At 38.2% G+C, this 16,905-nt stretch overlaps 1 protein-coding gene across 3 annotated transcripts in view; it reads left to right on the top strand.

Annotated features, from left to right (window-relative positions):
* Positions 1 to 16,905, top strand: part of galk2 (galactokinase 2) — a 120,339-nt gene that overhangs the window by 96,040 nt on the left and 7,394 nt on the right. For all 3 annotated transcript variants that reach the window (XM_072278248.1, XM_072278249.1, XM_072278247.1), the window contains 2 exons: positions 490 to 697; positions 16,244 to 16,445. In XM_072278248.1, coding sequence (XP_072134349.1) covers positions 490 to 697; positions 16,244 to 16,445 — 410 coding nt within the window. The remainder of the gene's footprint in view (positions 1 to 489; positions 698 to 16,243; positions 16,446 to 16,905) is intronic.

The following is a 16,905-nucleotide window of genomic DNA, read 5'->3' as shown; positions in this document are numbered from 1 at the left end:
AAAATTTCTTGGGGTTCCGGTTACAAGGGAAAGTCAATTTATGTAGTATCTTTAACATCTCTCTACAGCTGATGAAATGCCTTTGAAGCATTGTCATTTTTGATTCAGACAGTTTGTGCAAACCCCAATGCAGTAATTAGTTTTAATACTGATTGTTTAATGATAATTATTGACCAGCACATTGGGTTTAGGCTGGATGTTTGTGCGCACATCTCAGCTGTGGGCTTTGAATCCATCACTGTATGGAGTGAGAGTGCTGTACACAGCTGCAGCTTTTAACAAATTATCCGCAGATCAGACTTCTGAAAAGGTTTGGGTTTTCCTCCAGGTACTGTAGTTTTTATTGTTGCTTATCATAAAATAACTGTATGGTATTGCATGGAGACTGACCCAATCAAATTGTCATGCTGTTTGTGATGTAACAGGAGAATTCTTTAGCTACTTTTTCAAGTAAATCTAACACTGGTATGATTTTGTTTTGTTCTTTAGGTTCTAGCAAAAGCAAAAGGCCTTGAGTGGGAGAAACTTTTAAAATTGGGAGACTTACAGCAGGAGCTTGGGGTTGATCTGGAGACAATGCTTTCAACTGTGGAACAAGTGTTGCATCCTGAACCTTACAGCAGGATGGAAGTTTGCCAGTGCCTTGGGATCAGCCAAAAGGAACTATCCAACATTCTCAGTCAGAATACACAGGATGGTGAGTCCCTGGTCAAACTCTGACTTGTATTATTATGTTTCTGGTCATACAGTTTCAGAGGTGCTGGTAAAATGTCATTTAAAAGCATCCTTTTGGTTTAGAAAGTCATGAGGAACGAAATGTGGCAACAATTTGGTGCATTCCTATCATCCTATTATTTAACAGGTAGGAAAAGCAAAGTACTCAGTTCTTCACTTTAAAAAGTGAAAATCAAACTTTCAGAAAATACAGGGCTCATTGTTTTTCTTAGTTTGATGTACTTTATAATGTGTTTAGTGCATTAAAGACAATGGCATCCATCCCGTGATACAATTAAACTGGATAATAGTTGATATGTATTTCTAATTACACCATCCTTGGTTCGCTAACCCTTAAAACCAAAATTCAGCATTAGTTTGGAAATATTGCATAAAAATGTCCGAATCGGCTTTGTGTGTGTGTGTGTGTGTGTGAGAGAGACAGAGACACAATGGGTTAGAAACATAGAAACATAGAAAATAGGTGCAGGAGTAGGCCATTCAGCCCTTCGAGCCTGCACCGCCATTTATTATGATCATGGCTGATCATCCAACTCAGAACCCCGCCCCAGCCTTCCCTCCATACCCCCTGATCCCCGTAGCCACAAGGGCCATATCTAACTCCCTCTTAAATATAGCCAATGTACTGGCCTCAACTGTTTCCTGTGGCAGAGAATTCCACAGATTCACCACTCTCTGAGTGAAGAAGTTTTTCCTAATCTCGGTCCTAAAAGGCTTCCCCTTTATCCTCAAACTGTGACCCCTTGTTCTGGACTTCCCCAACATCGGGAACAATCTTCCTGCATCTAGCCTGTCCAATCCCTTTAGGATTTTATACGTTTCAATCAGATCCCCCCTCAATCTTCTAAATTCCAACGAGTACAAGCCCAGTTCATCCAGTCTTTCTTCATATGAAAGTCCTGCCATCCCAGGAATCAATCTGGTGAACCTTCTTTGTACTCCCTCTATGGCAAGGATGTCTTTCCTCAGATTAGGGGACCAAGACTGCACACAATACTCCAGGTGTGGTCTCACCAAGGCCTTGTACAACTGCAGTAGTACCTCTCTGCTCCTGTACTCAAATCCTCTCGCTATAAATGCCAGCATACCATTCGCCTTTTTCACCGCCTGCTGTACCTGCATGCCCACTTTCAATGACTGGTGTATAATGACACCCAGGTCTCGTTGCACCTCCCCTTTTCCTAATCGGCCACCATTCAGATAATAATCTCTTTTCCTATTTTTGCTACCAAAGTGGATAACTTCACATTTATCCATGTTAAATTGCACCTGCCATGAATTTGCCCACTCACCCAACCTATCCAAGTCACTCTGCATCCTCTTAGCATCCTCCTCACAGCTAACACTGCCACCCAGCGTCGTGTCATCCGCAAACTTGGAGATGCTGCATTTAATTCCCTCATCCAATTCATTAATATATATTGTGAACAACTGGGGTCCCAGCACTGAGCCTTGCGGTACCCCACTAGTCACCGCCTGCCATTCGGAAAAGGTCCCGTTTATTCCCACTCTTTGCTTCCTGTCTGCTAACCAATTCTCCATCCACATCAATACCTTACCCCCAATACCATGTGCTTTAAGTTTGCACACTAATCTCCTGTGTGGGACCTTGTCAAAAGCCTTTTGAAAATCCAAATATACCACATCCACTGGTTCCCCCCTATCCACTCTACTAGTTACATCCTCAAAAAATTCAATGAGATTCATCAGACATGATTTTCCCCTCACAAATCCATGTTGACTTTGTCCAATGATTTCACCGCTTTCCAAATGTGCTGTTATCACATCTTTGATAACTGACTCCAGCAGTTTCCCCACCACCGACGTTAGGCTAACCGGTCTATAATTCCCCGGTTTCTCTCTCCCTCCTTTTTTAAAAAGTGGGGTTACATTAGCCACCCTCCAATCCTCAGGAACTAGTCCAGAATCTAACGAGTTTTGAAAAATTATCACTAATGCATCCACTATTTCTTGGGCTACTTCCTTAAGCACTCTGGGATGCAGACCATCTGGCCCTGGGGATTTATCTGCCTTCAATCCCTTCAATTTACCTAACACCACTTCCCTACTAACAAGTATTTCGCTCAGTTCCTCCATCTCACTGGACCCTCTGTCCCCTACTATTTCTGGAAGATTATTTATGTCCTCCTTAGTGAAGACAGAACCAAAGTAATTATTCAATTGGTCTGCCATGTCCTTGCTCCCCATAATCAATTCACTTGTTTCTGTCTGTAGGGGACCTACATTTGTCTTTACCAGTCTTTTCCTTTTTACATACCTATAAAAGCTTTTACAGTCAGTTTTTATGTTCCCTGCCAGTTTTCTCTCATAATCTTTTTTCCCCTTCCTAATTAAGCCCTTTGTCCTCCTCTGCTGAACTCTGAATTTCTCCCAGTCCTCAGATGAGCCACTTTCTCTGGCTAATTTGTATGCTGCTTCTTTGGAATTGATACTATCCCTAATTTCTCTTGTCAGCCACGGGTGCACTACCTTCCTTGATTTATTCTTATGCCAAACTGGGATGAACAATTGTAGTTCATCCATGCAACCTTTAAATGCTTGCCATTGCATATCCACCGTCAATCCTTTAAGTGTCATTTGCCAGTCTATCTTAGCTAATTCACGTCTCATACCTTTGAAGTTACCCCTCTTTAAGTTCAGAACCTTTGTTTCTGAATTAACTATGTTACTCTCCATCTTAATGAAGAATTCCACCATATTATGGTCACTCTTACCCAAAGGGGTTCTCACGACAAGATTGCTAATTAACCCTTCCTCATTGCTCAAAGCCCAGTCCAGAATAGCCTGCTCTCTAGTTGGTTCCTCGACATGTTGGTTCAAAAAACCATCCCACATACATTCCAAGAAATCCTCTTCCTCAGCACCTTTACCAATTTGGTTCACCCAATCTACATGTAGATTGAAGTCACCTATTATAACTGCTGTTCCTTTATTGCACACATTTCTAATTTCCTGTTTAATACCATCTCCGACCTCACTACTACTGTTAGGTGGCCTGTACACAACTCCCACCAGCGTCTTCTGCCCCTTAGTGTTACGCAGCTCTACCCATATCGATTCCACATCTTCCTGGCTTATGTCCTTCCTTTCTATTGCATTAGTCTCTTCTTTAACCAGCAACGCCACCCCACCTCCCCTCCCTTCATGTCTATCCCTCCTGAATATTGAATATCCCTGAACGTTGAGCTCCCATCCTTGGTCACCCTGGAGCCATGTCTCTGTGATCCCAACTATATCATAATCATTAATAACAATCTGCACTTTCAATTCATCCACCTTATTACGAATGCTCCTTGCATTGATACAATGTTGGAGTTGTTGGAGTTTTGGGGGGAATACGATGGTGAGGTCCCTTTATTCTCAGAAGAAATGGCTTCTGATGTAACTTAAGGACTGCCTGCCTCTAATTTTAGCATCATGCTTCCTTTCCCCATCAGGGGAAACAGCTTATCACCATCTAGCTTAAAAGGTTGTTCAATTTGGCTGAATAACTGTTGTAATAGACTTGTAACATGACATCCTACTTTTTATACATAATGCCCTCACTAATGAAGACAAGCATACCATACACCACCTTTGCCATCCACTTTCAGGAAGCAATGGGACTTGCAACCCAAGATTCCTCTGTACATGAATATGCCAAATGTGTGGCTAATTAAGTTAAAGCAATAGTGTCTCTATTTCCCTGTCATACTCACAATTTCTGCAATCAAAACATGATCACTGATTAGTTATTAGCATTTGAGTAGATAATTGAGCTAATATAAGGAAGAAAGGTTGTGTGTTTGCATAATCACATTTCTACTTTACATTCTAGAGTTCTGAACTTCCATTGTTTCTGTTTTTGTTGTCTAAAAACAGTTGCAAAGTGAACTGTAAATTTTCAGTAAAAATTCAAACCAGTCATAAACCTGAACTGAAGCTCTCTAAATCTTCTGGAATCAAATGTTTTAATAGATATACTGTTCCAGTATTCGGCATTAGAGATATAATCAGTCAATTCTTTCACGTTCTGTTGGGATGAAAGATTTAGACTTTTGAAAGGTTACCAGATTTAGAATAGAGACCTAACAGATCTAAACACAGAAGACTACTTGAAGTTTTCACATCTGTAAATTCAGAATTGATATCAGGAAGTTTTTCACTCAGTAATCATTATGTAGAGTTAACACCAGTAGTGGAGGCAAAGATAAATAAAAAAAAAATAAATGCATTACTGAAAGATTTATTTTTAAACTCTTACCGATAGTTAATAGGTAGATATAATGACCTATCTTAACTATAATCACCTGCATATGACCAACTATAATTTTTATTTGTGTATAGCATATGAGGAATCAACAGCTGATGTCCTCAGTATTATTTATTTTCTTTTTAATTTATTATTGGTGCGATTTGTCACCTTCTGCATGTTCAATATTTATTAGTCTTTATAATTTTACATAAACTCTATTATCCTATAAATACCTGTAAGATAATGAATGTTAAGGTAGTATATTGTGACATGTAAGTATTTTGATAATAAATTTACTTTGAACTTTGAGTTTTTATCCCATTAAATCATTGAAGTGTAATGCATTAAAACACCACCAGGTGGCATACATTTAGATTGTAGCAAATTTGTTGTACCTATTTAAATGGGACTTTACCTCATCACTGAAATATTCCAAAATACCTGATGCAATGAATTTTATGAAAATCTGGTGTTTTATTAAATAAACAGACACCTTAACCTTAATTTGCTAGCAGTAGCCAAACGTGAGGAGATAACAACTAATTCACATTCTTTTGTTGCCATCAATGAATGATGAATGTTGGCCAATATGTTTGGAGATTTGTTTTACTTTGTATAATGTCCTGTCATATTGCTTGTCGATGAAATGAGATTGCTCATTTGTTATGTGGTATTTCTACCACTTTAGTTGTGGTCATAATTGTGGTATTAAATGTTGTATTACCTAATCTTCAGACTCTTGGTCAGAAGATCACAGTAGCTGCTTTTAGAAAAGTCTTTCCTTTTGTTTTTGCAAATTTAATTTGAAATATATGTACATTGACTGAATGCCATATGCTGTAAGTGCTGTACATTTATAGGGAAAATAGTCATAGCAAGTGATTACCTAAGTAATGAATTGATGATAACCCTTCCTATACTGGTGTAAAATAATTGTAGAAACTTAGACTGGCTGACTTATCATGTAGGAAGAATATTTGTCCTGGTGCTAATGTTAAGGACACCTCACTTAGGGTGAAGACTAATACTTACTACATCCTGCTGAGATGTGAGTCTAAGGTGCTACTTTGGAAGAGCATTCATTACCAAAGTCCATTTAATCTACAGTTTAAACGCAAACAACAGGAATTCTGCAGATGCTGGAAATTCAAGCAACACACATCAAAGTTGCTGGTAAACGCAGCAGGCCAGGCAGCATCTGTATTGACGAAGGGTCTCGGCCTGAAACGTCGACTGCACCTCTTCCTACAGATGCTGCCTGGCCTGCTGCGTTCACCAGCAACTTTGATGTGTGTTCCTTAATCTACAGTTGTTGGTTGTGATGTTGAGGTGCTGTGCCATTTGCTTGGTGCCATCATTTCACTTCCAGCTAGAATTTGTTTTAAATGTCCATGTTTATCTGATTTAATGTCATCAGCTGCATTGCTGTTCATAGGCATTGAGCAAATGCTTAGTTCTTTTTGGAAGGCAAATGTTTTTGTTCAATTGATGATTGTTCTTAACTGAGAGTACAACAGCTTCTGCTGAAGTTCAATAATGAAACTATCCTTGACACAATTTCAATAATTCTTGTATATACAGTTGTATTATAAACATGTTCATGTTTTGTTGTGATCCATCAGTATTTGAATTATACTGTGCCCTTAAGCAGCTAAAGTTGGTAAATTGGTTTATTATTGTCACATGTACTGAGATAGACTGAAAAACTTTGTTTTGCATGTCATCAGTACATCAGTGTGCTTGCATATAATCCTGGCAGTGCATTTTAGTACAAAAGAAAACAAAAACAAAATGCAGAATTAGATGTTACAGTCAGAGAAAAGACAACACAATAAGATGCAAGGCCATTATGAGGTCAAGAATCCATCAAAGCAGATAAAATGATCCAAAACTGCTATGTTAATAAATAAGGTAGCTGTTAAATTTAGATTGTGACTCCAGTATTAAAAAGATGTAAGCTTAAAATTAGTTACTTGTATCGAGGCCAAAGATTAGAGCTTTCTTTCACACCTTCATTGTGGAATAAATATGTAAGGTCATACCCGTATTTAATGCAACACACAAAAACTGCTGGAGAAGTTCAGCATGTCAGGCAGCATCTATGGAAATGAAGAAACAGTCAATGTTTCAGATCGAAACCTTTCTTCAGGATCTGTATTTAATGGTAAGTTTTTAAAGGCAAAAATCAAAAGCTCTTTCAAAACTATTTAGTTTTATTTAGTTAAAACTATTAGTGAGGCAAAATTGTAATCAACAGGGCTCAGCGAAGAACAATAGGAATCAGATCATAAGTTACAAGTAGCGACTTCTGAGGCTGAACATGGCTAATCATCTTATCTCCCATTAAAAACAAAGGTCAAAGTCAGTATAGTACAAAAGAGGCTATGTGCCTAATTTTCACCCTTACATCCTTGGTAATTGTTGCTGAATGTGAGGGGAGATCTGGTTTCCATTATCTCACCCAACTCCCCATTCTTCATCTATGAATGTAAAGTGTCAGTGGGCTGTCTATATCAATACCACAGCCAAATGTTGCTGGCCTTGCCTGAAGGCCACATGTTCTCACCTTCAGAGAGGACACTGAAAACAACTGGAAGTTATCCCCCCACTCCCACTGCCCACCAACCATTTTCTAGTAATAGCAAAACTTATGAATTCTGCAGTCAATTGTAACACACAATCAACTAGAAATAAAAACAGACCTTTCATGGATATTTAGAGCAGATCACATTATGCAATGCAATTGCCCATAAATCCTTGAAGGAGATGTTTCCTCAGATTTTTCTCGGATTTCTGATTATAAATTGGCTCAATGGCGGTAAATTGCCTGATTAAAACAACAGAAGCTTTTTGGCACACTGGTTTTTGGATCCTGCCTCTGGACTGGGATGAAAGAATGAAGACAATCTCTGTTCCTGCCACAGCATAACTGGGCCGACACTGACAACTGAATTAAAGAATTTTTATCCTCTGTCTTTATTTCTTAGCACAATTGTCTGTTGTAATGAATTGCATTTAGGATCTAATATAGCAAATCCTCATCACCAGTTCTCACCTGCCTACTCCAAAATGACCAACACCTTGGGGGGGGGGGGGTAGAAAAGATTAGTCCACTTTTTCCATTATCTAGAAGTGAAGAGGTATCTGACTCAGTTTGTTTAATGCACAGATGATGTTAGAGTTGGAGACTTTTGGCGATTTTATTCAATGATCACCTGTCTTAAGTAAATGGTTTGATTCAGGCTGGGATGAAATTGTTCAAGAAATAGAAGTTAACTGCATGATTTAAATCTTCGATCTGAACCCCATGAAGTTAACATTTTTTAACATTTGGCAATGTGGAGGAAAATACAATTACCATTGACAACAAAGGTACTGTACAATTTCATAAATCTATTTTTCCACTAAACTGCTTAATATGTATGGTATGTTAGTGTATTGGCAGTAGTGAAACTGTATGGAATATGATATCAGCAAATCTTCTCAGGACCTTAATTAAGCATGTTTAGTGGGCTGCTTGCAGAAGTCATATATTATGGAATTAAAAAATATGTATAAAGCACATACAGTACATCCTTTGAATTTTCTGATGGAAAATGTAGATTAACTCAGTCAGTCCTGTATTTTATACTCTCTGGTCCCACCGTGTAAAACAATTCCACTTGTTCTCTTTAATTTTGTTTTCAAAGTTCAAAGTAAATTTTATTATTAAAATACATGTAAGTCACCAAATACAATCCTGAGATAATTTTCTTGTGGGCATACTCAGCAGATCTATAGAATAGTAACTATAACAGGATCAATGAAAGATCAACCAGAGTGCAGAAAATGACAAACTGTGCAAATCCAAATATAATTAAATAGCAATAAATAACGAGAACATGCGATAATGAGTCCAAAAGTGAGATCACTGGTTGTAGGAGCATTCCAAGGATGGGACAAATGAGTGTAGTTATCCCCTTTTATTCAAGAGCCAGATGGTTGAGGGGTAGTAACTGTTCTTGAACCTGGTGGTGTGAGTCCTGAGGCACTTGTACCTTTTCCTGATGCCAGCGGCGAGAAGGGAGCATGGCCTGGATGGTGGGGATATCCTTAATACGTACATATTGAGAATCTATCTTTAAATATAAGTTTACTAAATTAATTTTATATGTGTTTATATTTGGCCACTTATATGGAGTCTTCTGTAATTTTCCTATTATTCAAACTTATCTCTAGTGTTTACAAGAATGAATTTATTTCACTGATTTGATGCAATGTTTTGAAAAGGCAGCAGATGTAAGGGGAATATAATTTAATGTGTTCAGATGTTTATTTGTAGGAGCAGCAAAGAGTTTATATCTAAAACTAGGCACAGCAATAGATAGATGATATGTTAGTGATTCAGCTACAGTAAAATTGTACGGAATATAATTTCAACAAATCCTCTCAACAGTGTGTGCATTTTCTGTGGATTAGATCTTGTCTTTTAAGCAGAATTAACATTAATTTCAAACCCTGTGCTCGCGTATGTGTGTGGGTGGTGGGGGAGGCCATCTAGTTAAGATTAACACGTCATCACAAAATATGTAGTCATTTTTCCTGTAAAACACAATGTCTTGGTTTGTTTCTTTGCCTTTCATTAGATATAATTATATCTCTGGCAAAAACACAATGACAATTTTCCTCTTGACACGCACTATGTTCTTTCCAGAATTTTGACAGACAACCTATCCTTTGGGTTATGCACATGTTGTATATTAGTAGTCTTTAGGACTTCATGACCCTGGTTAGCATGCCTGTCAATTCTTATTTTTTTTAGGAGATGATCATTTTCAATATAGCACCTCCCTGAGGCAACCAAACCAACTGGAACTTGCCAAAGAGGTAACCAGTCGATGTGAACTGAACCTATATTCTGGGACATGATGCCGGGGACATCTAACTGTGATATCTGTAGCATTATGAGTAATAACTGCCTTGGTGATTAGTCTGAATCCCTTGACCTGCCCTTAAGTATATCTTGAAAAATATAATTAGTAAATGCTGATTTGTGAGCAGTGACCAATTCTGAACTTTAAAGAAATTTATTTGAATTTATTGCTTTCAAGCAGTATTTATTGTTAGCTTCAATGATCCTTGAAGAGAAATGTGGTGTACAGTTGGTGTATGTTGTTTATCTCAGGTTGCTAAGACTGATCATGCTGAACAGTTTGCTTGACCTCCTGACTAATTTTTGACATGTAGCCAGTAGTTGGAACACCATAATGCATAACGTGACGAGAGCACCAAAATCATAGAAGTATTTTAAGGTGATATGGCGAATAAAGCTTTCCTCTACCAAAGGGTAACTCTGAATCAGTCCCAGTCATTGGCAAAGACACTGCATTAAAATTAAAAACAGCTATGGTTTACTTCATTCTTTGGGTTACTACTGTTCAATTGTGATTTACAAGAGTATGTGAGATGTGGAAATCTCTCACGCAACTCAGATCTGCCTTGAATGAGTGTGCTTTCCTCATAATAGCAGCCTAGCTATTGAGAAATATCTTAATAGAGAAAGCATCCAGGGTAAGCGTATCCTGTGGGATTCGTGCTAGCCCCCGGTCATTTAGTTTGTTGTTTTACTAACTAATTTGCAGTTATTTTCAGAGAAATTAAAAACGTAGTGCTTTCATAATTTCAGTATTTTTATTAACATCATAATTGATTAGCTTAGAGTTTTGAGAAATCGTTCTTAAATATCTAATTAGACAATTATTTTTTAAGTTATTAGCTTTTGAGTAAGTATATATATTCCCAGAAGAAAAATCAATTTGGGAATAAATTGAAACAGCTGTAAATTTTTCTTTTGAAAGCCAATGTTTTTTACAGTATGTATGTGTCAGTGTCACAAAGAGCAGACTGTGACAAAACTAATTGGAAAAGCTGCTTTCTTTCTAGTTATTTTGTTATGATATTTGCATGCAATATTCCTGTTCGTTATATCTTGAATTAATTGCTGTCTCTTTGTTCTGCCAGAGTCACTGCTGTAAAATATGATATACTAAGAGTGTATCTTAGTTATATGGAACATTCAGGGAGGTGGTAAACTTTACACACATTAATGGTATTATGACAAAATTACAAAGATGAGTCCTACAGTGTAAGAGTCCCTGCATTCGGATGGTGTGTCCCTCTCTCTCCCCCTCTCTCCCTCCCCCCTCCCCCCTCTCTTTCTCTCTTTCTCCCTCTGTCTCCCAATGCTGTCTGAAAATGGTACTGGAGTTCTGGGTCTTAGACAAGGTTTAATCGACACAGTTTGTAGACTGGACTTTTAGATTCACGTTACAATTCTGGTCGCTCCTTTTTCTGATGTGAGATTGGGTGATTTTGAGTTGGGGCAGCCTGCAGATAATGAACACTGAGCTGAACTGAATATGCTTGGACTCTTTCAATTTTGTGTTTTATATTCTGTGTCTTTCACCTGATTTTATTTTTTGCTATTTGTGCATTTTGTTTTTTTTGTGTTGTGGTTGATGTTTTTCTTCGAACCGGTCCATGGTTTTCTTTGTTTCGTGGCTGTCCGTGGGGAATCTCAAGTTTGTATGCTGCATACAAACTTTGATAATAAATGTACTTTGAATTTTTGAAATTATTTGTTTTTAATTAGTGTTCTTACACCCTGAAAAGGCCTGGACCTTCCAGATGTAATTAAGTATGCAGCAGTAAAAGGTAGTTTAATATACCTTGTATATATAAAACAGTATTAACAAAATTAGATGATCAGACCTAAAGTCTAATCCTACTCCTCAATCTGTTTTTCTATGAGATACCGGTATTTACAAAGATCATGCCAAAAAAATTCAGTTACCCTAATATCAAATGGATGCTTCTGCCCAATCGGGTCACTCACCCTCCTCACTCTGCCCCTCTCCTGAAAATCAGCACAAAGTTGTCTCAAAACTATATCCTGGGATAACAAGTTGAGGGAGGAGGTGGTTTGTATTCAGAATCACCATTAAAAGACTTGAGCCATTCCCAAATAGGCCATAAACAATTTAGCTTTAGTACGAAACTGTTGTTGCCGCAGCTTACAAGTGCAACTATCCTTTGTTTATCTGTGTAATGTATTGGCACAGGCCACCTTTCTTCCTCTAGTGCTGATATAGAGCGCCCCAGGAGTCAGCAGAAGTTAGGGTGGAGCAGTCAAGTTGAAGGTTTTGATAAACCTGCTGCATTGTAGTATCTGTACCCTTGGGGATTGGTGCATTGGAGGATAAAAATCAGGTTAGCAGCTCCCATGTTACAGGGAGGTGCTGCTGGCCTAGGGATCAGGATTGGTGCTTGCCTACATCCTGCCCAGGGATCCCTTGATGGTGATGATCTTATTGTGAAATAATTCCAGCCTGAATGATGAGATGTCCTTTTCTGAGTTCTCTGAGATGTATGTTTGGTACTAGGGTGCCATGATTTCCACTCTGGAGGCTGATCATCATTCCCTGTATAATGCCTTCTTGAGATGGTAACTTCTGCTATGGAAAACCAATGGACCTATCTCTATTAGTCATAGTCATACTTTATTGATCCTGGGGGAAATTGTTTTTTGTTACAGTTGCACCATAAATAATTAAGTAGTAATAAAACCATAAATAATTAAATAGTAATATGTAAATTATGCCAGGAAATAAGTCCAGGACCAGCCTATTGGCTCAGGGTGTCTGACCCTCCAAGGGAGGAGTTGTAAAGTTTGATGACCACAGGCAGGAATGACTTCCTATGACGCTCTGTGTTGCATCTCAGTGGAATGAGTCTCTGGCTGAATGTACTCCTGTGCCCAAGCAGTACATTACGTAGTGGATGGGAGACATTGTCCAAGATGGCATGCAACTTGGACAGCATCTTCTTTTCAGACACCACTGTCAGAGAGTCCAGTTCCATCCCTACAACATCACTGGCCTTACGAATGAGTTTGTTGATTCTGTTGGTGTCTGCTACCCTCAACCTGCTGTCCCAGCACACAACAAACATGATTGCACTGGCCACCACAGACTCATAGAACATCCTCAGCATCGTCCGTCTCATCAGTCTCATCCTGATCCAGCTAGTTGTCTGGTCTTTGCCACACAGGTGTACCTTAAGAGCTGATATCACTGAAATACAGTGAGAGTATACTTTTCATATGCTCGGCAACATTGCCCAAATATGTTGTGGGAAGAATCGGGGACATGCGATGGTTGGTGTGAAGACATGTTTCTCCCTGTGCCTCACACTTACTTTCACTCTTCTATTCCCTCAATCAACATCCCCTCACCTCTTTCTCCCATACCTTCATACAATGACTGTCAAAGCAATTCCCCAAGTTATCTGATTTCCATTTGTGTCAGCTCAGTGTGTGCAAATTATCGGCCACATTTGCTGCAATACTGTTGGACTTATTTTTAAAATTCTTCTTTGTTCTTAAAGAGCTAATGGGATGTACTGAGGTTGTGAAATAAATTACATAAATGCAAGATTTTTATTTTCTGGTGGATGTTTACATCAGCAGGCATTTAATCAGTTTATGTTTTGAAAATAACTAATTTCATATGCAAGGGTGTTCCCAGATTATGTGTAGTGAATTTTTAAGATATTTTCTAATTTAAATAAACCATGATGATTTATTTTTCTGCTTTATGTGAAAAGCATTTTAAGGACTACCAGTGCTCAGTTTAGACGAGTGGTGAATCATTAGATCAGGAAGCACAAAATTTCCTTGTCTATGTTTAGTCTGAAAATAAGAGACTTCATGGAGTCTGGAGTTAATTTTGTGAGCTTCTCGAGACGCTATCCTCCTTGCCGGATATCATTGTGCTTCCACCTCTGGGCGTCTCTCATATGAGTGAAATAGGACTGACCAAAATATGTTGTGGGAAGAATCGGGGACATGCGATGGTTGGTGTGAAGACATTAAGTGACTGTCAGGCTATTGGTTGACTATTCTATAGGGCAGCTTTTACAGTCCTTTTCAGATGTTAGTGGGGAGATTTGTCACCACTGATCAAACTTAGTCATTGCCATTTTAAGACTACTAAATAGTCTTTATATTTGTTATACTTGTTTTCACTGCATCCTGGAAGGTCCATTGCATGCGATCTTTATAACTTATTTTAAGAAGGCATAAATACCTTTTTTGGGATCATCACTACTTTATTGCAAATGTTTGCTTTTTGGGTCACACACCTTCTGTATCTTCATCCTAGTCCTTTATATAAATTTAAAAAAAACTGAGGTTCTACATGATGGGTGATGGCCTCTTGCATTCGAATCACCATAGTCAGAATCAGGTTTATTATTACAGGCATATGTTGTGAAATTTGTTGTTTTGTTGCAGCACTACAGTACAATACATAAAATTATTTTAAGTCTCAAAATAAGTAAATGAATTAGTGTTCATGGACTGTTTATAAAACTGATGGCTGAGGGAAAAAGCTGTTTCTAAAACATTGAGTATAGATTTATGTTTTTATACCTCACCACTGATGGTAGTAATGAGAAGAGGGCATATTCCAGATGGTGGAGGTCTTCAATGATGGATGCCACCCTTTGAAAATATCCTTGATGGCTGGGAGGGTTGTGCCCATGATGGAACTGGCTTAGTCTACAACCCTCCTTCAGCATAGTTCGATCCTGCGCATTGGAGCCTCCATACCTGGTGGTGATGCAGCCAGTCAGAACACTTTCCACCCTACATCATAGAAATTTGTTAGAGTCTGAGGAGGTTTGGTATGTCACCAACTTTTAAAGAAATATAGCTGCAGGCACGCTGACTAAATCAGCAGCAGAGTTCGCTAATGTGTGGATCCATTACAGTGGCCTGCTAAGTTTCAGCTCTGTGCTGTTGCGTGATTTCTATCTTCAACTGCATCTCCCATTGAACATCTGCCACAGTGCTTTACAACTCTGTCCATACACCAGCTTTCATTTCCTCTAGTTCCCTGATTTTAATAAAATAGTATTTTAAATTTTGGCTCCAGATTTTAATATAAGGACGATAATGTGTGTATTGTGTTATTACTTATTACATCTCTTCCAGAGGAGTGGAAGCTGAAATAGTACTGTAACTCCCAGTGGCCACACATTTTAATTCCACATCCCATTCCCATTCTGACATGTCTATCCACGGCCTCCTCTACTGTAAAGATGAAACCACACTCAGGTTGGAGGTACAACACTTTATATTCCCTCTGGGTAGCCTCCAACCTGATGGCATGAACATTGACTTCTCTAACTTCTGCTAATGCCCCACCTCCCCCTCGTACCCCATCCGGTATTTATTTATATACACACATTCTTTCTCTCACTCTCCTTTTTCTCCCTCTGTCCCTCTGACTATACCCCTTGCCCATCCTCTGGGTTTTCCCCCCCTTCCCCTTTTCCTTCTCCCTGGGCCTCCTGTCCCATGATCCTCTCATATCCCTTTTGCCAATCACCTGTCCAGCTCTTGGCTCCATCCCTCCCCCCCCCACCCCCGTCTTCTCCTATCATTTTGGATCTCCCCCTCCCCTTCCCATTTTTAAATCTCTTACTCACTCTTCCTTCAGTTAGCCCTGACGAAGGGTCTCGGCCTGAAACGTCGACTGTACCTCTTCCTAGAGATGCTGCCTGGCCTGCTGTGTTCACCAACAACTTTGATGTGTGTTGCTTGATAGTACTGTAACTGTTGTTCTGGGTATTGCATAGAATAAACTCAACCATTACCTTAAAAATTAAGTATTTGACAACCATAAAATTGCAGCAAAGCAGAAACCATCATTGTTTAATCATAATATGATGACTTGTGACTGAACAAATTTCCCATCAATGTTTCACTGTTCATATCACATTGTACTATTACATTGAGATACTTCAAAATTCTTTGGTTAGCTTCAGCCTTACAATTAAGAAATCATGCAATTTTCACTAATGAACTTTTCAAAAATATTAAGGAGTTCATTTTTTTAAAAATGGAACTTTTTATCTTGACTTTAAGGTTGCAAATTCCTGTTGCTACAATTTAAATTTTGACCACTTGGAATTTATTATGGAGGGGAAAAGTGATAATAAAGAAGCACCTTTTTTTTGAAATTACAATGGTTTATCTAGAACAGAATCTTGTCAATGAAATAAAAGAATTCTTTTCAATTCCAATTAATCTTATTGTTCATCATTTGAAGTTCCCCTGCTAATTTGAATTACATTGTTAATTTCATTGGGTATGTTTAGTTATTTAATGGGCAATATGTTATTTAAAAAAAATTATTCTGTTTTATTCAGTGGCATCATTTAAACTTTATCAGCGTGCTAAGCATGTTTACAGTGAAGCTCGGCGTGTCCTAGAGTTCAAGAGAGTTTGTGATGAGACACCTGCAAATGCATTGCAACTGCTGGGAGACCTGATGAATCAGAGCCATATCAGCTGCAGGGATATGTATGAATGCAGCTGTCCAGAACTTGATCAACTGGTGGACATCTGTTTGTAAGTTTTCCAAATGAGTAAGACTTAAATTGGTTAGACTATATGTTAATTATACCTGGGAATATTTTGTTTCACATTTTCCAAAGAACAAAAACAACAAAATCAAAACTTTGCTTATAGCCAACAATTAAAACCACAAGGAGTAACATTATCTCAGCGTATTGAAGCAGTAATTTAGACATGATATTCTGAGCATAATCTTAGAATATGTCTGTTCTTTGTCAATGTAACCACAATATTTCAGTTTAGAAGCCAATATGAAAACTATTTTTGGAACAAAGAAACTGTTTGCTTATATCTCTGCTTTTTTTTTAAACATACAGATGGAAGGCAGTGTGCTGATTTATTTGCCCAAGACTATATTTTATAGATTAGGAAAAAATTTACAAATACATTTCCACCGATCTGCTTTAATACTGTTGAACTGAGTGGGATAAACACTTACACAGAAATTTTTTAC

Source organism: Mobula birostris, chromosome 14 (genome assembly GCF_030028105.1).
Source record: "Mobula birostris isolate sMobBir1 chromosome 14, sMobBir1.hap1, whole genome shotgun sequence".
Lineage (NCBI taxonomy): Eukaryota > Metazoa > Chordata > Chondrichthyes > Myliobatiformes > Myliobatidae > Mobula > Mobula birostris.
This window is presented reverse-complemented; position numbering and strand designations above follow the sequence as displayed.